The following is a 27373-nucleotide window of genomic DNA, read 5'->3' on the forward strand; positions in this document are numbered from 1 at the left end:
TATTTCATGCAGTGCAAACTTAGCAAGTCGTATGCACACTTTTGTCAGGATAATAGAATTCAATTCCCGCAACACCGCGCTGGTATATATTCCAGATTTGGGGAGCAAGAGTTCATCAGGACCATCATGTCCGAGCTCCACGAGGAATTGATTTGGAAGCAGATCTTAATAAGCTTACTAAAATAAGCAGATTTTACTACTTATCCATGGAACAATTTACAGTAGACAATTAATTTACAAACTTGCACATTTTTGGGATGTGGGAGAAAATTGGGGCACTCAGTGGGGAGAACGAGAAAACTATTCCGTTGATATGTTTTTGAATCAGAACTTGCGCAGTAATTTTTGTTATATCTTGATAACTGAAATTACTTTTTGTTTCCTTGCATTATTGTTAACGCAGATGTTTTACCAACTTTTGTCTACAACAAAAACAGAAGATGCTGGAAACATTCAGCAGGGCAGGCAGTAAAATTGGGGAGAGAAATGGGGTCTAAGTCAAACACAAGAAATAGGGCCTTTATCAAAACTGGTAAAGTAGGGGGGAAAAAAATAACGCGTTTTTTAAGTTGCTGAGAGAATGTTGGAAATAGCAGAGGGAATGTTTATGAATGGTGCTAGCCGGATTTATCAACATCCCAAAATTCAGAAATTGGGGCAGAAGACAAGAAGGAAACTGAATCAGCAATGTTTAGCCATATCTGTGGAGAGAAAACAAAAGGGGGTGGTTTCCTATGTTTGGGGTGACACAGGTAGTAAAGTCACTGCCTCTGCCAGAGAACCGGGTAGAATCCTGGCCTCCGGTGCTTCCTGTGTGGAGTTTGCACATTCTCTCTGACTGTATGAGCTTTTGTATTTTCCCACACTCCAAAGCTGAGCAGGTTGGCAGCTTAATTGGCTGCTGCAGCAGCTCCGAGGGTGCAGTTGGGTGGTAGAATTTTTGGGTGGTGGGAGGGTGTTAATGACAATGTGGGGAAAAATAAAAGAGGGATCAGTGTAAAGGGCGGATAATAGTTAGTGCAAACTTGGTGGGCATTTCGCTGCTTCCTTTCTAAGTTGTGCAATTCAATATGAAGTACCAAGGCTACAGCCAGGCCAGCAATAAACTCTGGAAGAAGAGGTGCTGTTCCTCACGATTATATTGGGCATTGCTGAAGTTTTGTAAACATCTGTTTTTCTTTTGAATTTCCAGCATCTGCTGCTTTGTTTTGCACCAATAATGATTTTGTCTATGATTGGTGATTTAATGCTTGTGTCATTTCTTATCTCACAGGACATTGTGACGGAAAGTTCCAAGTTTGATCTTGTGGCTTTTGTCCCTCTCTTGAGAGAGCGAATTTATTCCAACAATCAGTATGCCAGGCAATTCATAATCTCCTGGGTGAGTTTCAAAGCACATTCCACTTCTGTTTAAAAAAAAAGTTGACTTTGTTGTTTGAATCAGAAGCTATCAGTAAGATCTAATTGAAAAAGACCACCAATGTTACTTGCATTTGTGTTGCTTTAAGTGGTGCTTGACTGAGTTACTCCAGCATTTTGTGAATAGATATTATGTAGATATTTCCAGATTTAAACATACACAGATGTACTTGGGTCACTTTGTATCAGGCTTGATATTTGAATGATCGCTCGAAGGTCAAAGTGGGAAGGCTATCCAATTATTTTCAAACCTTCCATGTTACAGATCCTCGTATTGGAATGTGTTCCTGATATCAACTTGCTAGACTACTTGCCAGAAATCTTGGATGGGCTCTTTCAGATCCTTGGAGATAACAGTAAAGAGATCCGCAAAATGTGAGTGTGGGTGATCTTCAGTCAATGCTGATTGTAAGCGAGGTTGACAAGTAACTGAGGGTATTTAATGCAGAGAAATGTAAAGTGATGCATTTTGACATATTGACTATTAAGAGACAAGCTAAATGGCAAGAGCAGAGAGACCTGAGTGCATATGTGAACATTTTTTTGAAAATTGAATGGCGTGATGAGTAAAGCCTGGGGATTCTGGGTCCCAATAAACACTAGCTACAACTGTAAGTATTGCTTCAAGTTCTGATCATCTTATTTTAAAAGTATTTGAAAGTTCTGAAGTGGAGATAGAGAAACAAATATACCAGAATGGTTCGAGGGATTTAAGGCTTCAATTTTACCGTTTGACCAGAGAAATTAGAGTTCTCCTTGGAACAAACAAAATTAAGAGGCAGTTTGATGGAGGTGTACAAGATCATGATGTATTTAAAAAGAGTAGATACAGGATACTCAGATGGTTAAAGGAAACATGAAAACATTTTAAGCAAAACGTGCACCAGAGAATGTGAAGGAAAACAAATTTGCTTTGAGGTGTCATGGCTTGGACATCATTGCCCACAAGTATCGTGGAAACAGAATCAATTGGAATTGAGAAAAAAATAAGGTACAGTCATGATTTAGATGGAGAGAATGGCCTCATGGATTGCTCTGCTAGGACCCATTATAGACAATGGGCTGAATGGTTCCTTTCAGCCCATTGTCAGCAGTGTAACAGCAGCAACACCGAAGGGCCATTGTTTTTATGTTAGTTCTAACTCTACCCCTACCTGAAAGTGTTACGACACATTCTGAAATGCAGTTGATACAAGGCTAATCTGCCTTGTTTTGTTGTTAGAAGTACTGACTTCAAGATGAAAGGCCCTTTTTTAGGATCACCCTTAGATCTTGTTTTGGATGATGCCCATTGACATTGAGCTGTCTTGGCCAGTTACCATCTTTCATAAAAATGGCTCAGAGGCTTATTGTTTGTCCTGGATGGGTCCACTTATCACTGGCTTGGTCCGGAGTCTGGACTAACGCATGTGATATCCCAAATGAGTAAGAAGGAACTACAGATGCTGGTTTAAACCGAAGATAGACACAAAAAGTCTGAAGAAGGGTCTTGACCCGAAACGTCACCCTTTCCTTCTCTCCAGAGATGCTGCCTGTCCTGCTGAGTTACTCCAGCTTTTTGTGTCTATCCCAAATGAGTAGGTTTGTTGCCTGTAAAAGGTGCCGAAGAAATTTGTACAGGTGGGTTGAATGTCTTCTGGGTACTGAACTGAGAGTAAGCACAACAATTTTCTCCATCAATTGCAGGTGTGAGACAGTCCTCATTGAGTTTCTGAAAGAGATCAAGAAAAACCCCTCGAGTGTCAAGTTTGCGGAAATGGCCAACATCTTGGTCATCCATTGCCAGGCGTCTGGTGAGTGGCCTATTTCAAGACCCTCGCCGAACCTACTTCCAGCCACTCAGCATGCCTCTGGCCTCTTTCTGGCCAGATCATGATGCTCATCTCTTCTTTTGCCAAATACCCCAAATATGTTTCCTCTGGGAGTCAGAATAATTTCTTATCATTTGTTCTGAAAAAATCATTGTCTTCATCAAATCTCTGCTCAATTGCTGCTCTTGGGAAAGTAATATAATCTGCTTTGGTATATCTCCTCTGCACTTCTTAGACTACCTTCTTGGTATCTTTCTTCATGCCTGGTGTCCACAGTTGGACATGGTCAACTGAAACCTACAATTATTTTCGCAAGACTTGGCATTTCAGTTTTGCTTTTACACTCTGCCATCTTTTATAAAAAACAACAATTCAATATGCCTGTTCAAAACCCTTCACAACCTATTCTGCTATCTTCAGTCATTATTCCTGCACATGCTTAAAAACGGACTCATTTAGTTATCTCCACATGAGCTACCTCATGTTATCTCTATCTATTTTAACACCAAGGTAAATTACTTCACATGGGGAAGGCAATAAAATGGTTGTTATTGGATTTGTGGCTGGACTAATGATCCAGAGAATTGAACTCAAATACTACCATGCAAGTTGAGGAATTTAAATTCAGTTGGTTCATTTCAAATTTAACCCAGCTAATGTCAATCAATTATAAAAATGACGATGAAACAAATATCCTTCCAGATCACTAATGCAACCTGGTCTGACCAGTATGAATCAATTTTTTTACAAAATGTGCTCAATAACATGAAATGATTCTACATTATTCAATTCAATTCAAAAAATGAAACAGATCTTGCAGGCCCTGGCCAGAGTCCATGCTCAACATAACCATCCTTACAATGTACTTGCTTAATCTCAGCTACTGTTAAATCTTCATGAAATTGTTTAACTTCCCCTTAAATTGCTCCTGTGCTGAAGCCCTGAGTCACTGGATGTGGTCGCAAGTTCCCAATTCTTTCTCACGTCGGGTCAGTGGTTAAGATTTCAGTGGAAGTCAAAAGAATAACTTTTCTGCCACTCTAGCAGCTTGTTGTTTGCATTTTAGAAGATGTGTTAACTTTCGCAGCACAAAGTTAAAATAGTGGGTATGAAAATGACTGCAGACCTAAATAATGCAGTAAACTAAATTAAATGCATTTAGTAATTTTTGTCCAAAATGGGTACATTTTAAAAGTTTTATTTGTTCACCACCTCAAAATCCCTAACCACACCAAAGTTTTTGTATATAAACTCGCATTGTGCCATGTCAGTGTTTGCAATTAGACAAAGTTTTGAAGTGTACTACAAACGTAGAAATCAGCCAAAGCTCTCAGCCGAGAGCAATTCACCCTGGGAATGGCATATTTTGTGTATAAAGTTTATTCCCAGCTCAAAACTAACACATTAAATTGCAAAAGTGTAGGAGAAATTTTGCCCAACGTGACAGTGGAATCAAGTGAAACACCAGGCTACTATCTTTCCTTCCGACTGGCCTGGGTTTTAATCTGCACTTGGTTGTAAAAAATGCCTGAAATAAATTTGGATTCCCAGTCTAGTTTCAGGTTGCAATGAATCTGTGAAATTGTTCACATAAATCATTCCTCATTTTTGCCTGGTTTAAGTAATTAAAATAATGGTATTATTCTGACTCCAAATATTGTCTCATTCATAATTGAATGCCTGCTTTGGGTCCTAAATCTATCAATGTCCAATCTGTTAGTTGTAGACCTCTTTGGTGTAGACTTCATGCAGGGAGTTTTGTGTTTTAACTGTGTTATACATGACTTGGGAGTGTGCAACACTGATGCTATTCTTGAAATGTTGGTTATTGTTCAACCCAGCACTGACGTTGGCCCAGATTGGAATAGGAAAACTTCAGTCTCAAACTTGTGCGCCACTCCCTCTAAGACTTCCTGATGTGTGTCTCATTGAGTCAGAGTGCCGTATGAATCGTGGTTAAACAGCTTCCGTTGTTCTTATCACAGATGATTTGATTCAGCTGACTGCAATGACGTGGATGAGGGAGTTCATTCAGTTAGCTGGCCGCGTGATGCTGCCCTATTCTTCGGGAATTTTGACTGCCGTCCTGCCATGCCTCTCCTACGATGATAGGAAGAAGAGTATCCTTTTCACCAGAACGACTAACTGCAAAAATGATCCGCCTCAGATTTTGGGCGTTGCAAACATGGTGCAGCTGTTTTTTTTGCAAAGCTTCCATTGAGAGTTCAGACAGATAAAATTTAAGCCATTATATATTCTTTTTCAACCTGGTTTTCAATTGCAGCATTTGCCAGCAATACTGATAGTTAAAAGTATTTCTCCCATGGAGAATATCTATTGTTAGAGCCCCAGTAATTTGGGTATTATCCAGGCCATCCTTCTGCAGTAAAAAACATTTGCTTCCTTCATTTGCACAGAACGGAAGTCACCTCCTTATTGAAGCACGAAAAAGTTATTACTGCTTTCGCAGTTCTACCTACCTAACTCCCAATTTGTGAAGCTAACAGTTTCAGTAAATGAACATTTCCAGCATTTTCATGTACGTCTCCTTTCATATCGCTGTCGTATATGATTAATCAAAAACTATTTCTTTCTACATCCTCCTGCTCCACAGCTTTCTGTCCCATCTCATTTTCTGGTCTTGTACCGTGTCTCCATCTAACAAACCCACTGCAGTTCTTCTCTGTATCTTTAACCAGTTTATTTTCTGCTATATCCTTTCTGATGAAAGGTCGTGGAATGAATGTTTCATGAGTTTCATGAGTTTCTCCATATAAGTGCTGTCTTACCTGATTAACTTTTTATTTCACATTTCCAGCATCTGCTTTATATGATCCTGGAGACTTTTTTAATTTCCTTCAACATAATTGCTACACCCAACTAAATTTGGCCTTATAGGAAACCTTAGCATATGAGCTGGGAGAGATAACAAAATTGTACTGGACTTGCGGAGGATTCCAGTTATTAAGTCTATCTGAATGCTGAGTTGTTGGAAACAAACTATGGAATACCCGGATGTCAGACAAGTTTCTCAAAATTATGTCCAGAGCTCAATTGTTTCACTAATGACATTTTACATACCCTTGTCTGAGTCTTATTTCACACGGGCCAGACTAGTTCAGGACTTCCCAATGACAATTGCATCAAATGGGTTCTCCAATGAAGCAGTAGGTTTCCAGTCATAATTATTGATGCTGAATTCTCCAGCTGTCTTGTTGGGATTTAAACTTGTGGGTGCAGCTCATTCGTCCAAACTTCTGGATTATCCTTCCAGCAGCAGGACCATTGCTTCTGTAGTCCCCACACCACAGGTCAGTGTATTGTCCTCCAGATATTGCTGGCCTCTACCCCCTCGTTCTGTTTTGGTCGTAGAATTGTACAGCATGGTTTTTTGGCCCATTGCCTCTATGCTGGCCATCATTTAGAGTTGTTGCTGTGTCTTGCTCCTTGATGCAAAGACCAGGTATTAAGGAGGTGGCAAACGTGTGTAACCAGACCCTGATGAAGCTGATCCTGCCCGAGGACGATGGTGATCATGTCCGTCAGACAACGCTTCCACAACAGGACGGCAGCACCGATGAGTCTGGCTCGGGTTGCAAGAACTCCTCCGACTGTAAGTAGCACTGTCTCAGCTTGTTTTTTGTATCATTGAGAGTGCAGCCAGACTGAAATTTGAAATGGATTTGGCAGCAGTTGCATCCTCTTGCCCTGCCATCTAATGAGACTGGGACCGATCTGTGAAAGTCCTGCAGGCAGTTATGGATGTGTCTGGGCTGACATCCCACTGTTGGCCACCTATTCGAGCACTAGCTTTCCTGATCTCTTCAAAGTCCCCCACTCCCAACCTAAATCAGCACACCTGGGTATTTACAAGGGACTGGCAAGATGTGAATTTGCTCAGTTTCTCATCGCATTGCGCTTTTACACCCAAACACCTTCAGTGGCTCATGTAATGGTGCTTGAGGATGGTGTGACATAAGAAAGGTGAATCAGCTAAACCCTGTCTTACCCTTGACTCATTGAGATACGAATGTTGCTCGTTTTGTAGATTTAACTTTGAGCCCAGGAATTGAATGTCTCTGGCCAATTGCTGAAAAAAGGGATTAGTATAGATGATCATTTCAGGGTCAGCAGGGGCATGGTGGACTGAAGGGCCTGCATGTGTGCTGTTTGTTTCAATGGCAACAATGCAACACATTGCAACAACTTGGAAAGTAGTTACTATTCAGAATAAATGATTAGTTTCCCACCCGATGTTAAAGCCTTTGGGACCTAATTTCAAATCAACCTTGCACCTCGTGATTTGCTTCCAGTGTTTGAATTATGAGGAACTAATTCCCACAAGTTATTGAGTTCTTCTGCTGGATATGAGGCACCTGAGGAATAGAAGTAATGAAGAGCATGCAAGGGGAATTGTAAAATATGTTACATTAACAAGATTTATTTTGTGCTCAAATAAATGGTAGACATCTGAGTCCCTAAATAATTTGCAAGGTAAATGCTCAAGGAAGAGAAAGAAATTGCACTCAATTGTTTAAAGACGGATGCAGGCAGTTTGTTCCAGATGACAACTGATGCTGAGAGGATGTAAGATGAAGACATTTGTTTCTTAATGAGCGAGTAGTGTACAAAGCCCCAAACCTGTGTAGAGTTTCCCATGCAATCTACTCCCAGTGCTTCTGTAGCCTTTTCTCGCTGTGACCAATAGTGCTTCATACATTTGACTGCCAGGGAGCTGGGGGATGCACATCACCAGCTGCCTGAGCCACTTGTGGTAGGGAGGTCCTGGGTGGTGCAGCCATTGCCACTTGGCTGGGAGCCAGCTTGGTTAAGCTTGGGACTCTGCAGTAAATGTGGTCCAAGGCTGGGTGACAGGCCAGTTCTTGCTCAGTTTACTCACTGATATGCTTCCTCGAATTTTTCATAATTTTTAAATAGTCACTTGCGGCAGCTATGAATTTGTCTGTGAATGTAGGAAAAGCACCCTGCCTGCCAGAGTGGAATTTTATCATGAACAGTGACTCACTGGTTACGGGCGTACAAGCCCTTCTTATTGGTCTTGGCTTGCCTCAGTGCCAACACTTTCATTTCTGACTTGGAAGGTTGTGGCTTCAAGCAATACTTAACATATGGTTTGTATTGCTAGCTCTAATTGTATCATATAGCCTGCTTCTAAATTTCAGTGTATAGAATCCTAGAAACCATTTTTTTCCGTTCTTGAGGATGAATTCCTTATTTTCCACTCCATTGCAGCTCTTGCACTTTTTTTAAATCTACACTTCTGTAGCTGTCACACTGTAGTCTGCACTCTATTTCCTTTCCCTTTTTGCCTCTGTTGTACTTGTGCATGGTATGATTTTCCTGGATGGAACGCAAAACAAAAGTTTACATTACTGTTTTTTGATACGCGTGACAATGATAAACCAGTGCCGATAATAAATAATAACCTTCATGGGAGACGAGGAGGCTATTACTGCATCTACTGGCTGCCTTGACCTTTGTGCTTTAGTCTGCCGTCCCCAGCCCTGCCACCCATTACTATGTATTGGATTATACATTCTGTGCTCTGTTGGAAAAGTAATAATTTTCTACTGCTTTTACATAGTATTTGCTAACTTTGAATCTTTTTAATTGGTTCCAGATACCATCTCACCTCTCCAAATTTGTTGTCCAAAGCCAATGTTCCTCCTAGTGACAGGGTCTGTTTTCCTCTTTCTGTCTTTCCTGATTGGTATCACATAATTTCATATATTTTTCTCCTTTGAATGAGACTTTGTTTTGGTGACCAAAATGGGAGATTCCCCCGGGCCTGCCTGAAGGCCCAAAATCCTTTCTGATGGCCTACGCTTCATGCCCAACACCCAGCCAGCCGTTCCTTGTTTTTCCTTTGTATGATCTTCTACTTCTTCCTCTTCTTCTTCTTCTTAAGCCCTTGGCTCCTCTAGGGAGCATAGGCCATTGACAAATGTCCTCCACCTCACTCGGTTGTTGGCGCTTCTTTCGAGATCTCCCCAGTTGAGCCCACTCCCAGACATTTCTGCCTGGACGCCTCTTCTCCAGCTGTTCCTGGGGCGACCTCTTTTCCTTTTTCCTTGTGGGTTCCATTTCAGGGCTTGCCGAGTGATGTTTGTGGCAGGTTTTCTGAGGGTGTGTCCAATCCAACCCCATTTTCTCTTTCGAATTTGTAAGTCAATGGGATCCGGGCTTGTTCTTTTCCACAGATCCACATTGCTTACTTTGTCTCTCTGATGGATTTCCATGCCATTAGAGCCTTTCTAGCGTCCTTCGTCATCATTATGGCCACTCCCTCTGTATGTTTCGCTCTCTCATCTTCCTTTCCGGAGTAGATAATGGACTGCCCACTGGCCAATTTGATCTCCCCTGACTGTGTCCATCTTGTTTCTGCCAAGCCCAGGACTGAGAGATTGTAGCGCACCATTTCGTTGGCAACAGTAGCAGCCTTGCCAGCCTGGAACATGGTTCAGATGTTCCATGTCCCCGATAGGATGGATTTCTTTGGCGTCAGAAGGTGTGTCAGCTTCCCAGCGCCCTTGCGGGTTTGGCTGGGATGCGTCATGTTCCCCGTCGTTGGGGCACCTTCTTCAACCAAGTGTGTAATTTGGTTTTCATTTGTCAATGTTTCTGTAACTCACACTTTTTTTCCATGCCCAACCCCCAACCTGGAGGACCAGGGACTGCTTCGTCTGCCTCCTCACCCATGACCTGTCCGGTTTGGGTGAACCTGCCAGGGATATATAACCCCAACCGGTATAGCTCACAGGATCACTGGAGTACACAAGCCTCTCCACCACGTCAAGGTTGCAGTCCAGGAGAACCCCTTGTATGATTGGGTTGACACATTTGCTTACATGTCTGACTGCACTGCATTGTTGCTCTCAGTGGAAGCCATAACATGTGAACCTGCCCTAACCTACAACCTATCTGGTTGGGGCTATGATGCTCATCGTGATTGGGAATATGCATTATCTTTTTCACCAGTGCCCGCTACTGGTTGTACTGAGATGAGATTAATGAACCCATGTCAAGTATGGATGTTGGTTCATATGATCTGACCAAGAATCACCACAGGCAATGTCCCCACCCACTGGTTTGAAGGTGACTGATACTGAAGGGCGCTTTTTTTCCCCCTGCACTATTAGCCTTGTGTTACCTGGGAAATTTCTTTCAGCCTGACTATAAATATGCAATAATATATCTCAAGGGAATTGAAGAAAGCAATAGCATGTCGACATTGGGAAGGACTGAGGCAGTGAAAGGATGAAGCGCATCTAAAATAGTAGATTCTTTGAATAAAAGCAATGTACTTTTGGTCAGAAAACAAGACTGCTGTTTGAAAAGGTGGGTTTCAAGGAAGGTATTAAGGGCGGTTTGGGAAGACTAGCAGGGGAGGATGAGGGGACTGGTGTGATTTTACATTCGAGTCAAGAGTTGAATTGTCATATGTAACGATATCGGAACAATGATATTCTTACTTGTAGCAGCATAACCGATCTGTAACACAATACGCATAACATATAATCAACAAAAAATATAGAAATAAATTAATAACCCCAATACTCGTCCAAACAAAAAGCCTGAAGTTAGGGCAACTACAGCAATCTGTAATTTATCACTTAGTGAGACACAAAATGCTGGAGTAACTCAGCGGGACATGCAGCATCTCGTGATAGAAGGAATGGGTGACGTTTCGGGTCGAGACCCTTCTTCAGACTGTTGTTTAGTGTTTAGGAGCCTGATGGTAGTTGGGAAGAAGCTATGCTTGACATTGCCAGGTGAGTGGAGAGTTTTATGGAGAAGAAAAATAGCCCTGTAAGTGGTTACTGAATTGGAAGAGCAAACTGGGGAGCAATGGTGAAAACTTAATGTGTGTACTGGTTTACAGCAACTGACCTACAGGAAAAAGCAATCCAAACGACAGCTGATATGGTGGAGTTTGCATGGAAATGGAGATAGTGGATTATGTGGATTGTGGATTATCAAGTCATTTAAACTGAAGAGGTTTTTGCAGTGCTCATCTGAGATAATGAAGGGCATGTAACAAGTATGGGACTGTTTCATCCACTGAATTCCATACCACAATTCCTTGAAGGTTCCCTTCATCTATCTGCCTATTCTTTAAGCCTGACCCTAAAATCTATGTGTTGCATTCTGGGCATCTTACTCACTTCATTCTTTGCTTTCGTGTTTATTTTGTTGTCTGAATGAAATGGTGCAATTAACAACACTGTGTTGCATGGGGTCTTGTCATTGATTTAAATGGCTTTGGGTAAATTAGCAACTGCAGGAAGTAGAATCTTGCATCCAGCAGGTGGCACCATAGACCCATTATCAAATCTTGAGTCTCTTCCTTTATTTAGCATCAGATAATGACAGATAAATCAGTGGCCATTGTCCAATGTTGCTGCTCAATGTGTAGATTCTGTCTGATCGAGAGGGCACATGGGAAGACTGCTGCTTTCAATGCACAGTTAGCTGGACCCTACATTCACACAGAGCTGCCTGTGTTTATCTCCTTTGTTTTACAAAGAGTTGTCCTGAAGTGACCGTGTCCAGATACTTTTCAGCTTCACCCAGGTTACTCTTTCAAACCACATTCAAGGTGGGACCATTTGGTGTGGAATATAATGCTGCTGGGACAAATCTCAGTTTTTTGCTGGGGTTGCCAAGCCCCTTGCTGCCCACAGGATTAGTTTAGCATCCTCAATCTCTTTCAGGAGACTACAAACTATTGCAAAAACTGAACTGCTGGAAGAATTAATCAGGTTGCGGAGGCAAAGAGATAGGCAACATTTCAAGTTGAAACCTTGCATCAGGACTCAATTATTTGTACACAAACTATTTATGAAGACTGCAATGTGTTGGTTTCTTCCTCCTCCATTTTTCTGTCCATAGTTAACAGCAAATGACTAATCTTCTCCTGCTAAAAGTGGGAGGCACGATGGCTCAGCAGTAAAGCTGCTACCTTACATCGCTAGAGACCCGGGTATGATCCTGACTATGGGTGGTGTCTGTACGGAGTTTGTATGTTCTCCCCGTGACCGTGTGGGTTTTCACCGGGTGCTTCAGCTTTCCACGCTCCAAAGACGTACAGGTTTGTAGGTTAATTGGCTTCGGTAAAAATTATAAATTGTCCCTAGTGGTGAACGCGGACTCGGTGGGCCGATGGGCCTGTTTCTCCGCTGTATCTCTAAACTAAAGTAAACTAATTATGAATTATTGGTTGTTTGATGCCAGAGAACAGGGCAAGTACATCTTTATACATTGTCCATATTGGTGTGGGTCTATGTTTACTGTCAGATGCAGTGCCAGAGTTTTAGTATGATAGCCAATGGACCAGATGGGAACACAGTGTTTAGCTGGGGTTAGAGTGGTAGTGAGATTTGCACGAAACAAGCCCTTCAGCACTGCACTGATTATCAGCCACCCATTTGCACTATTCATATACTAATCCCATTTTGATTCTTCCCACAGTCTCATCAACTCTCCCCAGATTCTACCTCTCACCTACACATTAAGGGAATTGATAATGGACAATTAACCTACCAACCCTCTGATCTTTGAGATGTGGGAGGAACCAACCACAAAGGATTATTCTGAGCATTTTGAAGTCAGCTCTCTATGTTCATAGAGTCATAGACTATACAACACAGTAACAGGCTCTCTGACATTGAATCTGCACTGACACTAAACATCCACTTACACTAATCCTATCTGAACCCGTCCTTCCTGGAGTGTGGTGACAAGAACTGGACACAATACTCCAAGTGCATGCTGAGACTGCTGCCTGTACCAAGACTTATTGTTTTTCTGAACCTGCTCTTTACAGGTGAAGGAGGAAAATATGACTATCCTGAGTTTAGTACCTGGAGCTCTCTCAGAATTCCAGGTGTGTCTGACTAGAATTTTACATGACTTCTGCTCTGCCTTTGAATCCTTACCCTCCAGGTATAAAATGCACATTCCTTTAAAATTGTTAGCAGAGGATGTTTTTAAGGCAGAGATTGACAAATTATTGATTACTCAGGGTGTCAGGGGTTGAGGAAGGAGAATGGGGTTGAGGTTGAAAAGATAGACCAGCCGTGATTGAATGGCGGAGTAGACTTGACGGGCTGAATGGCCTAAATCTGCTACTAGAATTTATGAATTTATGAAAGTCGGATTATTTCACATGTTCACCATGAATGCCCTCGTCACCACTTGGTCTCAGAAACGTATTGGATGGAGGGATCAGCAGAAGGAGAATTGACAGTTTAACCATTTAGTGTCTGGAGAGGTAATGGCTATTGCACTTCAGACTGACTACTCTCCCACTGGAATGATATGAAACTAGAGTCTAATCCACTTTCCATCAAATGGCGAATGTCAGACACAAAAAGCTGGAGTAACTCAGCGGGTCGACAGTACCTTTGGAGCAAAGAATGGAACAAATGAATGGAAGCTACGTAGAAAGCAACGATAATGCTTTTATTGTTGCTTTCGACATATTTTCCATTCATTTGTCCTAAATACTGTCTATATCCTTTCCCCTGGCTCAGTCTGAAGAAGGGTCTTGACCCGAAACGTCGCCTCTTCCTTCTCTCCAGAGATACTGCCTGACCCGCTGAGTTACTCCAGCTTTTTGTGTCTGTGTTTGGCTTACACCAGCATCTGCAGTTCCTCCCTACACAAATGGTGAATGTCGCTCAGTTCAGAAATATCCCCTGCACACAGCATCTTTTGGAGCCTTTCAAGGTGGGTTGAATGGAAAATATCAGTGGTGTGGAGGTGTTCCTGGTTTTTACTTCTGGGCTAGTGTATTGAGAATATGTTTACTGCTGCATGCTGAAAGGGCTCCGTTTGCAGCACTGGTGTCCCTGATTTTGAGCAAGAGGGCTTGTTGATCTTTTCTTGAGTCTTCTATGTGTTCCAGGCACTTGCCTTTGTGCTTGGACTCTGGTTGGCATTGTACCACTTAGGAGAGGATTTCATAAACAGCATAAGTGTGAAATATAATCAGTATTGTTTCCATAGAATATCAACCCTAATTGCCATTGTGTTGAGCTGCTAATGCGATGCTCAGTCGTATACACCAGGCAAACGGGGTTGACAGGGAAATATATATCAGCAATGATTGAATGGCAGAGCAGACTCGATGGGCAGAATAGCCTAATTCTGCTCCTATGTCTTATGGCCTTATAGTTTATTTCTGGGTTGTTATTTAGTCCATGTGGTACTTAACCAGAATCGGAACAGTATACCTGGGGAACACAATTGCCCGAGGGTTGAATTGGGTGGTGACAACGAGGAAAGAAAGTGGCTTCCTCTCCTGAACTGGAAAGTGCATTGGCAGAAGGTGAAATCTGGCTGAAGTATAACATGCCTGCAAGTTCAAACTACCCAGAAGCATTGAAGGCTTGGGCTCAAGATAGTTGCACAGTTCACTGGAAGAAAGGGTCCAGTGAGACCAGCAGAAACTATGATAATTCACTGAATGGCTGCCTTTAACTGTGTTTTGTGCTGAAGCCAGAAGGCAGTGCATTCAGCTGCCTGTTCTCTTAATCTGCAGTCCCTGATCTTATTAATTAGCCTGCCATTCCTACTTTATCGGCCTATTTAAAAAATAGATAAATTGCATCTGCTGCATTGACGTTGTCTACTCTGTTAACTCTTCAAAAGAATTCAGTAAGGTTAGTGAAATGAGATTTTCCCTTGTGAAATCCATGCTAATTGTCCATTACTGCACAATTTGTTTAAAGATTTTATTTTGCAGGAATTCCATTGTTTTTTTCCTCCCACCAATCTTATGCTGTCTGATCTGTAAACCCTCTGGGCATATATCTCCCTTCTCAAATGTAGACATTGTGATTCCTAGCAGCCAGTCTAATGAAATGCCAACAAAGATCCAAACAATCTAAAAGCAAAAAAAAAACTGCAGGTGTTGAAAATCGGAAAAAAGAGCAGAAAATGTAGGAAAAAGCCTACCAGCCATCTGTGGGGGGAAGGGATTGACCTTGCATTAGGGGTGGCACTGTTAGTAGAGCTAATGCCTCACTGCATCAGTGACCCAGATGCACTCCTGACCTTGGGTGCTGTCTGTGTTGTATTTGTACATTCTCCCTGTGACTAAGTGAGTTTCTCCAGTATTCCAGCTTCCTCCCACAACTCAAAAATGTGTTTGTTAGTAGGTTAATTGGCCACTATAAATTATCTCTTGTGCGTAGGTAAGTGGCAGGATCAGGGCAGCGGTGTGTGTGAGGTGGGGTTGGGGGGGATGGAGAGGATGCAGGGTGAATTCAAAAAAAGGATGAATATAGCATTAGTGTACTAATGATTGATGGTTGGTGAGCAGTAAATGGGCCGTAGAGCTTGTGTCTGTGCTGCACGTCTTTCTCCATGATATTGCAAAGCTGAGAAAATAGGCGCATTTTGAGTTGCCAACAAGATGAGAGGCAGAAAGAATGAAGGGAATGTCTTGACATAGGATGAAATACAAACGCCACTGTACTTTGCACAGGATTTCTTAAAATAATTGGACGTAATCCATTTAGACCCAGGGTTTTATCCCCTTTAAGTTTGGCTGTCATTTGAAACATTTATCACATTTCTCACCCACTGTCTAATGTTGTGTCCAGTTCTATCTCCCTCATTAATACTGAACCAAAATAATGATTTCATGTTCTGGCATCGCCCTGTTGTTGCCCATGGTATTATCTATTTCTCCATGATCACCCTGACCTCTTCCCAACCTCTTTGTTTTATTTTGAAGTGCCTGCAAAATTATTTTGAATTATATTAGAAACATAGAAACATAGAAAATAGGTGCAGGAGTAGGCCATTCGGCCCTTCGAGCCTGCACCACCATTCAATATGATCATGGCTGATCATCCAACTCAGTATCCCGTACCTGCCTTCTCTCCATATCCCCTGATCCCTTTAGCCACAAGGGCCACATCTAACTCCCTCTTAAATATAGCCAATGAACTGGCCTCAACTACCTTCTGTGGCAGAGAATTCCACAGATTCACCACTCTCTGTGTGAAAAAAAACTTTCTCATCTCGGCCCTAAAAGACTTCCCCCTTATCCTTAGACCCCTTGTTCTGGACTTCCCTAACATCGGGAACAATCTTCCTGCATCTAGCCTGTCCAACCCCTTAAGAATTTTGTAAGTTTCTATAAGATCCCCCTCAATCTTCTAAATTCCAGCGAGTACAAACCGAGTCTATCCAGTCTTTCTTCATATGAAAGCCCTGCCATCCCAGGAATCAATCTGGTGAACCTTCTCTGTACTCCCTCTATGGCATGAATGTCTTTCCTCAGATTAGGAGACCAAAACTGTACGCAATACTCCAGGTGTGGTCTCACCAATGCCCTGTACAACTGCAGCAGGACCTCCCTGCTCCTATACTCAAATCCCCTCGCTATGAATGCCAACATACCATTCGCTTTCTTCACTGCCTGCTGCACCTGCATGCCTACTTTCAATGACTGGTGTACCACGACACCCAGGTCTCGTTGCATCTCCCCTTCTCCTAATCGGCCACCATTCAGGTAATAGTCTGCTTTCCTGTTCTTGCCACCAAAGTGGATAACCTCACATTTATCCACATTATACTGCATCTGCCATGCCTTTGCCCACTCACCTAACCTATCCAAGTCACGTTGCAGCCTCCTAGCATCCTCCTCACAGCTAACACTGCCCCCCAGTTTCGTGTCATCCGCAAACTTGGAGATGTTGCATTCAATTCCCTCGTCCAAATCATTAATATATATTGTAAATAGCTGGGGTCCTAGCACTGAGCCTTGCGGTACCCCACTAGTCACTGCCTGCCATTCTGAAAAGGACCCGTTTATTCCTACTCTTTGCTTCCTGTTAGCCAGCCAGTTCTCTATCCACATCAATACTGAACCCACAATACCGTGTGCTTTAAGTTTGCATACTAATCTCTTATGTGGGACCTTGTCGAATGCCTTCTGGAAGTCCAGATATAACACATCCACTGGTTCTCCCTTATCCACTCTACTAGTTACATCCTCGAAAAATTCTATAAGATTCGTCAGACATGATTTACCTTTCATAAATCCATGCTGACTTTGTCCAATGATTTCACCACTTTCCAAATGTGCTGCTATCCCATCTTTAATAACTGACTCTAGCATTTTCCCCACTACCGATGTTAGACTAACTGGTCTGTAATTCCCCGTTTTCTCTCTCCCTCCCTTTTTGAAAAGTGGGGTTACATTAGCTACCTTCCAATCCTCAGGAACTACTCCAGAATCCAAAGTCTTGAAAAATTATCACTAATGCATCCACTATTTCTGGGGCTACCTCCTTAAGCACTCTGGGATGCAGCCTATCTGGCCCTGGGGATTTATCGGCCTTTAATCCATTCAATTTACCTAACACCACTTCCCGACTAACCTGGATTTCACTCAGTTCCTCCCTCTCATTTGACCTCTCATATTGTATGTTCATTGACAGTTTAATTCTAGTTTTGTATTGTTTTATAAATTTGGGTCTCCCCTATTCACGCTGTGTCTGCTGGCTATGTTCTGGCTTAGGCCTTGTTCCCAACTCTAAATTCAGAGACCTTAAATCACCCATGGATGTTCGAACATTGAGTTTCATCAGATCATAAGTGACAGGAGTAGAATTAGGCCATTCAGCCCATCAAGTCTACTCTGCCATTCAATCATGGATGATCTATCTCTCCCTCCTAACCCCATTCTCCTGCCTTCTCCCTATAACCTCTGACACCTGTACTAATCAAAAATCTATCTATTTCTGCCTTAAATATATCCACTGACTTTGCCTCCACAGCCTTCTGTGGCAAAGAATTCCACAGATTCACCACACTCTGACTAAGGCTTATTCTTTCAGTGGAATCTATTCACCTGCACTTTGTTGAACACACTTTGAAATACTGACACAATATGCTAGAGTAACTTGCGGGTCATCTGCGCTGCCTGACCTGCTATGTTACTCCATGTGTCTTATTTTTGTAAACCAGTGCCTGCAGGTCCTTGTTTCTACTGTTTGAAATATTTCCTATTTCTGTTGCACATTGTTATTTGCCAACATTGTCGCTTATTTAGTCTTCCATGGTGCTACTCTCCTGCACTCAATATTGGCTTCAATCTATTAATCTGTTTTTTTTCTCTTTCTTATGCTCTATTTTGTTATCATAAAGCTTACTATGGTGTGGTCACCATATGATAGTTACAGCCCATCAGCGTCACCATATTTCTTCACCTCTCGCTGCCCGTCCTTCCTTTGAGACTTACTGGTGCTAACCTCTACCTTCCCATCACTCCTTACAATTTCTGACCTACTCTGCTTCCCACCCCTCTGCGTCTCTAATTTAAAACCTCCCGAGTAGCCCTAGCGAATTCCCCGCAAGGATACTGCTTCCCTTCCAGTTCAGATGCAACCTGCCTGTCTTGTACAGGTCACCAGAAGAGATCCTAATTGTCTAAAAATCGGAATCCGTGCACTCTGTACTAATTCTTGCACCACTCATTTATGCATGCTATGTGTCTTTTCCCACCATACTAGCACATGGCAAATGGGGGTAATCTGGATATTACTATCCTCAGGGTTCTGCTTTTTTAATCTTTTGCCTAACTCCTTCTATTCACTAGACTGGGCCTCTTCCCTTTTCCCATGCCATTTGTGCCAATGTGCACAATGACATCTAACTGCCTGCACTCCCCCTTTAAAATGTTCTGCAACAGCAGCAACATCCTGGACCCTGGCACCAGGGAGGCAACACACCATCCTGGAGTCTAGTTTGCTGCCACAGAATCTTCTGTCTGCCCTCTCTCCCCCCAATCTACGAGTCCTCCTATCACAAAAAATTGTGACATTGTATAGAAACCAAGGAAACGTGGCAGCATTCTGGATAAATTGGAAGAAACAGCAGAATATGGATACATGAGTTTCAGCGCAAGACAGAGAGAGTTAAACCACATGCATGAAATAGACATTTATAGACTTGATAGATTCCTTGCGTTATTTTCAAGAGCAGAAGAGATTTTCCCTGTGCTTGGCTAATTTTTTTATCCCCAACCCAACACCGTGAAATTAGATAGTCCAGTCATTGCTGCTCAAGGCCTTACTGTGTACAAACGAGCTTTCATGCTATCCTCCAAACGTATTTCGTTGTCTCCAAATTATTTTGAGACAGCAATGTACAAAAAAACAATTTCTTTCTAGGTTTGATCCAGACAGAAGGGTGAGGGCAGTTGTAGAATGCACCTGTACATATGGTTAAAGAAGAAGGTAGACACAAAATGCTGGAGTAACTCAGCGGGTCGGGCAGCATCTCTGGAGAGAAGGAATGGGTGACGTTTCGGGTTGAGGCCCTTGAGAAGGGACGACCTTGGATTTAAACCAGCATCCGCAGTTCTTTCCTACACATGATTAAAGAAGAAGTTAGGGAAGTTTGCGCATTGCAAACAAAATCTGGTCTGCTTCTGAAATCCATGTGTGAAATTCCTGTCTTTGGGGATTCTTATGCTCTTTGAGTTTGCAATATCACTCAAAGCTTTGAGTTGGCTAGACTGGTAATATAGAGAGGGACATTTTGATGTTATTTCCTCGGATATTATCTAGATTATCTATTGGTGCATTCTAAAATTAGTGGATTTTGCTCAAAGGATTGGCATACGTGTCTGCATTGAATTTGTTAAGTGCAACTCCTGTTTCGAAAGGAAAGTCATCAAAAACATAAAGAAGTCCACCCTGATTTTGGGATGGATTGATCTATTTCCTTAAAGTTCTTGGGTCTTTAGGCCCTTCCAACAAGTGCAGGTTAGTGCAGCTCTTTTGTCTCTAATTATGGTCTCAAAACTCCATGCCACCTCTCTATTTTGTTTCCAACTGACATTGAAATTCTGCATTCAAGATGCTACATGGTCCCACATCTTTGACCCACCTTGTGTAAGGCTTATTGCTGTCTGCAGCTTTAAAATGTGGGAAAGGATCCACAGCTCCCTTAAATGCACCAATTGAGTGATTATAGGTTAGGATATGCTGGCCAGGTGCAGACACATCCTGGTGTGACAAACAGTATTCAGAAATGGTTTTTGGAGAGGGTGCTCCAATCTAGATGACACTTGACTCTTCTTACTTTCTTAAAGTTAAAGCTGTAGCCATGGACAATGTCATGGGTCCCAGCTATGCCTGCCTTTTTGATAATTACATTGAACAATCCTTGTTCCAAATATACACTGGCACTATCCCCCAATTCTTTCTCTGCTACATTGATGACTGCATTTGAGGCTTACTTGTGCACCCATGCAGCACTTGTTGATTTCATTAACTTTACTACTAACTTTTACTCTGCCTTGATATTCACTTGGACGATCTCTGACACCTCCCTTCCCTTTCTCAATCTCTCTGTCTCCATCACGGGACAAACTATTGAATGACTGGTGATAAACCCCACTGACTCCCACTGTTATCTGGGGTACACCCACCCTGCCAGAAATTACGCCATCCTCCATTCTCAATTTCTCTGTCTCTACCGCAGCTGCTCCCAAGATGAGGCTTTCCAATCTAGGACATCCAAGCTGTCCTCTTTCTTTAGTAGGCATGGTTTCCTCCTGCTTTTGTGGATGGGTCCCTCGCCCATGCCTGCTTTGTGCCTCATAATTCTGCTCTTGCTCCCCCTTCCTCCAGATGGAACAAGGAGAGAGTTTCCCGGTCGTTGCCTTTCACCCCACGGGCTTCCTCATCTAATACATCATTCTCTGACATTTCCACACCTTCAGCACCATCCCACCACCAGTCACATCTTCCCATCCCCACCTTGGACTTCTTTCATGTTTTTGATGACTTTCCTTGCTGCTTTCCCATGGAGACCACTCCCTCTGCAACTTGGTTCACTCATCCCTTCTCACCCAGCCCACTCCCTCCCCGGGTACTTTCCCTTGCAATAGCAGGAGATATAACACCTGTCACTACACCAACTCCCTCACATCCATCCAGGGAGCCCAGCAGTCCTTCCAGGTGAGACAGTGGTTCATGTGCACCTCCTCGTCTACTGCATTCAATGCTCCTGATGTGCCCTCCTTTACATTGGCAAAACCAAGTGTCAACCAGGCAACCGTTTCGTCGAACACATGCATTTAGTCTGCCTAGGCTTGCTGGATTTCCCAGTTGCTAACCTATTTAACTCGCCTTCCAATACCGACCTTTCTGTCCTAGACCACCTCCATTGCCTGAGTGCAGCTACACCTCATATTCCGCTTGGATATTAATGAATATCAATTCTCCAATTTTGTTAACGATCCAATCTCTCTCCTCCATCCTAGTATCCCACCTGGAAGTCCGTGTATTTGTGTTTTTCCTGTAAACCAACATCTGCAGTTCTTGCGTTTACTGCACCAGGAGTGACTGTTTTAGGGAAGTCAAACTCATATCAACGCCATAGGAACTTCAGGGGTCGAAGTCATGATGGAGGACCCCAACATCATCACCAGCGCAGGCCGATGCCTTGCAACTCCGACCCAGAGCTATTGCCAGGACAACCAGCCTTTAAGGCCAAGTTAGGACAACATTTTAAGAATTTTGAACTAGAAGGATGCAAGATGGCCCTGGAAAAATGGCGACTCTTGTATACTGAGTCTACTACTCTTACACTCCTGTACATGGGTATGATTGTGCTTATGTATAGTAAGATTTTACTGAATTGTTTGCAAAAAGGACATTTGTACATGTGATAATAACGTAACCTTGAACCATTGAGGGGAAGCATTGAGCCACATCCTGCAACTTGGAAATCTGTTTCTTGTCTGCTTTGATAACTCATTTTGCTGGATGGTCTTTGAGTACATGACTTAAAACTTGCAAAAGGCATGAGAGGAATGAAACTATGGGTTCATGAATCTTTTATAGCCAAGCCAAAAAGTACTTTATTTGAACATCTCGTTTCAGCCCTTGGCAGACATTGCAGCGATTTATGTAACGTGATTGAAAGTGTTGCAATTGCCCTTGGATATAAACATTGCTAGCAAATAGAAATATGAAGCTGGTGTTTTACTGCCGCCCTTGGTATTACAGATCAGTTTATTGATTTGAATTATGCAGAATGAAGAGAGATAGTAAATGAGTTCATTTATTATAATGTCATCCTGCATATTGGTAACAATATATTTTGGAAAACATACTAAAATTAATTCACTCAACATTGTGATAATCCACGTTAAATTGGAACCACCCATGACTAACCTGTAGCCATTCGTATTTCATACTGGCTTTAGCTGGGCTCATATTCCTATCTCTGAATTGGCCAAGGATCTAGAACATAGATTGGGACAGGACAGGACAGCAAAGGGACCCTTGGCCCACAATGTTTGTGCCAAACATGATGCCCAGCTGAACATGATCCATAATCCTCTATTCCCCGTACTTCCGTGTGCCATCTAAAAGCCTCAAACACCACTAATGTATTTGCTTCCACTGCTACCCTGGCAATGCATTCCAGACCCCCATCACGCTCTGGGTGTAAAACAAATTGCCAGCCACATCTCCATTAAGCTTTGCACCCCATACCTTATAGTTATGCCCTCTAGTGTTGGACATTTCCATCCTGGGCTAAAAGGTTCTGAGCGTCTACCCTATCTATGCCTCATAATTTTAAATACCTATCGTCCCCTCAACCTCCAGTGTTCTTGAGAAAACAACCCAAGTCTACATAACCGATGACATTGTGGGAAACGAGAGAGGAAATTGTGGGAGCCCTGGTTTAAATTTACGAATCTTCTTTAAATATGGGAGAGCTGCCGGAAGACTGGAGGGTGGCAAATGTTGTGCCTCTATTCAAGAAGGACTACAGGGAAAATGCTGGGAACAACAGGCCAGTGAGCTTAACATCTGTAGTTGGAAAGTTACTAGAGAGTATTCTGAGGGATAGGATATACAGGCATTTAGACGGACGGGCTGATTATGGATAATAAGCATGGTTTTGTACTTGGGAGGTCTTGTCTCACAAATCTGAGTTTTTTGAAGACATGACCAAAAAGGTCAATGAGGGCAGAGCTGTAAATGTTGTATACATGGATTTCAGCAAAGCATTCGACTAGGTTCCACATGGTAGGCTGCTCTGGAAGGTTAGATCGCATGGGATCCAAGGAGAGATAGCTGAATGGATAGAAAAGTGGGTTCATGGGAGGAAGCAGAGGGTGATTGTGGAAGGTTGCTTCTCAGACTGGAGGCCTGTGACTGGTGGTGTGCCTCATGGATCGGTGTTGGGCCCGTTACTGTATGTCATCTATATTAATGATTTGCATGAGAACATACATGGCAAGATTAGCAAGTATACTGATGATACAAAAGTTGCAGATAGTGAAGATGGTTGTGAAAAATTGCAGCAGGATCTTGATCGACTGGCCAGATGGGCTGAGGAATGGTTGATGGAATTTAATACAGAGAAATGAGGTGTTGCATTTTGGGTAATCTAATGTGGATGGCACACAGTGAATGGTCGGGCTCTGGTGAATGTTGTAGAGCAAAAGGATCCAGGAGTGCAGGTGCATGAAGGTGGAGTTGCAGGTAGATCGGGTGGTCAAAAAGGCTTTTGGCACATTGGCGTTCATCAGTTAGAATATTGAGTATAGAAGCTGGGAGGTCAAGTTGCAGTTGTATAAAACGTTGGTGAGGGTGCATTTAGAGTATTGTGAGAAGATTTATGAAGATGTTGCCAGGACTAAAGGATCTGAGCTATAGGGAGAGGTTGAGTAGGCCGGGACTCTATTCCTCGGAGCGCAGGATGAGGGTGATCTTGTAAAGTTGTATAAAATCATGAGAGGAATAGATAAGGTAGATACACAGAGTCTCTTCCGCAGAGTAGGTGAATTGAGGACCAAAGGATATATGTTTAAAATGAAGCGGAAAATATTTAATAGGAATCTGAGGGATAATGTTTTCACACAAAGGATGGTGGGTGTATGGAACAAGCTGCCAGAGGAGGTAGTTGAGGCTGGGACTATCCCAACATTTAAGAAACACTTAGACGGGTACATGGATAGGACTGGTTTGGAGGGCTATGGACCAAATGCTGGCAGGTGGGACGAGTGTGGCTGGGACTTGTTGGCCGGTGTGGGTAAGTTGGGCCGAAGGGTCTGTTTCCACACTGCATCACTCTATGATTCTATCCAACCTCTCCCTGTAACTAAAACCCTCTAATTCGGGCAGCATTCTGGTAAACCACCTCTGCACCCTCTCCAAAGCCTCCACATCTTTCTTGTAATAGGGCAACCAGAACTGCATGCAATACTCCAAACGTGGCCTAACCAAAGTCCTGTAGAGCAAAAACTTGACTTCCTGACTCTTATATTTAATGCCACTTGCAATGAGGGCAAGCTTACCATATGCCTTCTTTAACCCCCTATCCACTTGGGCTGCCACCTTTAGTGAGCTGTGAACTCCAAGATCCATCTGCATATCAATGCAGTTAAGGGTTTAGCCATTAACTGTATTCTCTCCTTACATGCAACTTCGCAAAGTGCAACTTCTCATTTTTGCTCGGGTTAAACTCCATCTGTTATTTCTCTGCCTATTTCTGCAGCTGATCTATATCCGACAGCCTTCCTCGCTGTCTGCAATTCCTCCAATGTTGGTAGTGTCAGCAAACTTACCAACCAATCTACTTTAAATCTGGGTCATATCACAAACAGCAGATGTCCCAGCACAGATCCCTGCAGAACATCACGGGTCACAGTCTTCCAGCGAGAATATCTACCTTCCAGCACAACTCTCTGTCTTCTATGAATAAGCTAGTTCCGAATCCATATGACCAAGTCATCATGAATCCTGTACATAATTATCTTCTGGATCGGCCTACCATAAGAGTCCGTATCAAAAGCCTTTCTAAAATGCATGTAAACAATATCCACCGTCCTACCTTCATAAATCTCCTTTGACAATTCTTCAAATAACTCTACGTTAGTGAGGCACGATCTGCCGCGTACAAAGCCGTGCTGGCTATCCCTAATTAGCCCACTCTCTTCCAATTGGGACTAAATCCTATCTCAAAGAATTCTCTCCAATAGGTTCCCTATCACTGATGTGAGGGTCACTGGCCGAGAGTTCTCTGGATTCTCTGTACTTCCTTTCTTTAATAAAGGAACAACATTGGCCATTCTCCAGTTCTCCCGGACCTCGATTGTGGCTAGAGAGGAAGCAAAGATCCTCATCACATCAACTGTCCATTTCTTCCACGGATCTTGCTTGACCTGCTGAGATCCCCTATCCTTTTGTTTTTTGTTTTATTCGGTTCCAGCATCTGCAGTTTCCTGTGTCTCCGATGAGTGCAGGAGTTGAGACATCAGATTTCAGATGCACAAAATGTTGGTTACTTGGAGTATAATGTGTTCTGCTCACTGCACTATAAGAATTATATGATTAAGCTTGAGGGGGTGCTGAGATGATTCACAAGGAGTCTGCCTGAATTGGAGGGCATGAGTTATAAACAGGGATTAGATGAACTGGGTATGCTTTGCCTGGAGCAAAGAACTAAGATTTGACGCAGTAGAGCAGATAACATTTTGAGAGGTGTAAATAGGGTAGATCGCCAGAGTTTCTTCCCCATGCTGGGTGTGTCTAAAACCCAGAAGGCATTGGTTTGAAGGTGAGAGGGAGGAGGTTTAAAAGAAGGTAAATATTTCACAGATAGAGAGAGCAGTTGGTGTCTGAAATGAACTACCAGAGGAGGTGATGTAGACAGGAACTAAAATCATTTAAGGGGCATCTGGACAGGTTACTGAATGACCAGGGTGTAGAGAGGTATGGAATGAATGCAGGCAAGTGGGATTAGTATAGCATGATGGTCAACATGGATGCAATGGACCGAAGGGCCATAGTCTCTGCTGTATAATTCTATGATGGTATGAAGTCGGCTTGAAACCGTGGATGATTTCTACAGTGCCTGACTACAAAGAATGTGCCTCCTATGGATACTGTTCTTCACCAGTCTGTATATGTCCCTCTGAGACTCTGTGAATCCTCTCCCATCACTGTCGGGCCCATTATTTAAACAGCAGCACTCTGGGGTCATTGGAGGTGTATTGCTTGTCATATGTGTTCCCTTTTTCCTGATATCAGTCGTGAGACTCCCTGCTGGTAGCTGGAAGGTGTCACAATAGATAATAGCATACTGAAACCCTCAACACACTGCTGCAAAGAAAAATCTGAAATATTGTGATCAAATTGGTATAGAAATCCAGGAGTTTCTTGCACTTGTTTATTAATGAGAGGTGAGAGGAATTTAAGAAGACTATGCAGTAGATAAACCAAGTGTTTTTACATGGAGAGTAGCTGGGCATTAAACTCAGGGGAGGAAAACAAATTGGTTAAATCTGAGAGTGAAAAGTTGCGACATGTAGAACTGTGTTCGGTGTTTTTGGCTGAACTATTGTGCTGGTTACACCAAGTCCTCATTACTCGTGTGTGACGGGGGCAGTGACTTCCCACAGGTAATAAACTACTGCAGATTCCATAAAGCCAGATATCAATGGCGTCCTGAAGTCGATTCCTCCATGGATAGGACAGCAAGAGTGTTTATGACCTCGGCGTGATATTTGACTCTGCATTAAAATTTGACAAGCAAGTCAACGCTGTGGTAAAAGCCAGCTTCTTCCAACTTCATACCATAGCTAAAATCAAACCTTTCCTCCAATTCGACGACACTGAAAAAATCATTCACGCTTTCATTTCCTCCCGCCTAGACTACTTCAACTCCCTATACACTGGGATCAGCCAATCTTCCCTGTCCCGCCTGCAACTGGTCCAAAACGCCGCAGCGAGACTCCTGACGGGTACCCGTAAAAGGGACCACATCACGCCGATTCTGGCCTCTCTCCACTGGCTCCCTGTACGGTACAGAATCAACTTCAAGCTCCTCCTATTCACATATAAAGCCCTAAATGGACATTCCCCCCCCCTACATCAAAAATCTTCTAACCACCTCTCTAACTCCAGGTCCCTCAGGTCGGCCGACTTGGGGCTACTCACTATCCCGCGGTCTAGGCTTAAGCTCAGGGGTGACCGCGCTTTTGCGGTTGCAGCTCCTAGACTGTGGAACAGCATCCCTCTCCCCATCAGAACTGCCCCCTCCATCGACTCCTTTAAGTCCAGGCTCAA

At 42.9% G+C, this 27373-nt stretch overlaps 1 protein-coding gene across 3 annotated transcripts in view; it reads left to right on the forward strand.

Moving 5' to 3' along the window:
* Positions 1–27373, forward strand: part of vac14 (vac14 homolog (S. cerevisiae)) — a 252869-nt gene that overhangs the window by 26237 nt on the left and 199259 nt on the right. For all 3 annotated transcript variants that reach the window (XM_078400593.1, XM_078400595.1, XM_078400594.1), the window contains exons 6-10: positions 1274–1381; positions 1685–1794; positions 3106–3212; positions 5216–5350; positions 6694–6843. In XM_078400593.1, coding sequence (XP_078256719.1) covers positions 1274–1381; positions 1685–1794; positions 3106–3212; positions 5216–5350; positions 6694–6843 — 610 coding nt within the window. The remainder of the gene's footprint in view (positions 1–1273; positions 1382–1684; positions 1795–3105; positions 3213–5215; positions 5351–6693; positions 6844–27373) is intronic.

This window comes from Rhinoraja longicauda, chromosome 6 (genome assembly GCF_053455715.1).
Source record: "Rhinoraja longicauda isolate Sanriku21f chromosome 6, sRhiLon1.1, whole genome shotgun sequence".
In the NCBI taxonomy this organism is placed as follows: domain Eukaryota; kingdom Metazoa; phylum Chordata; class Chondrichthyes; order Rajiformes; family Arhynchobatidae; genus Rhinoraja; species Rhinoraja longicauda.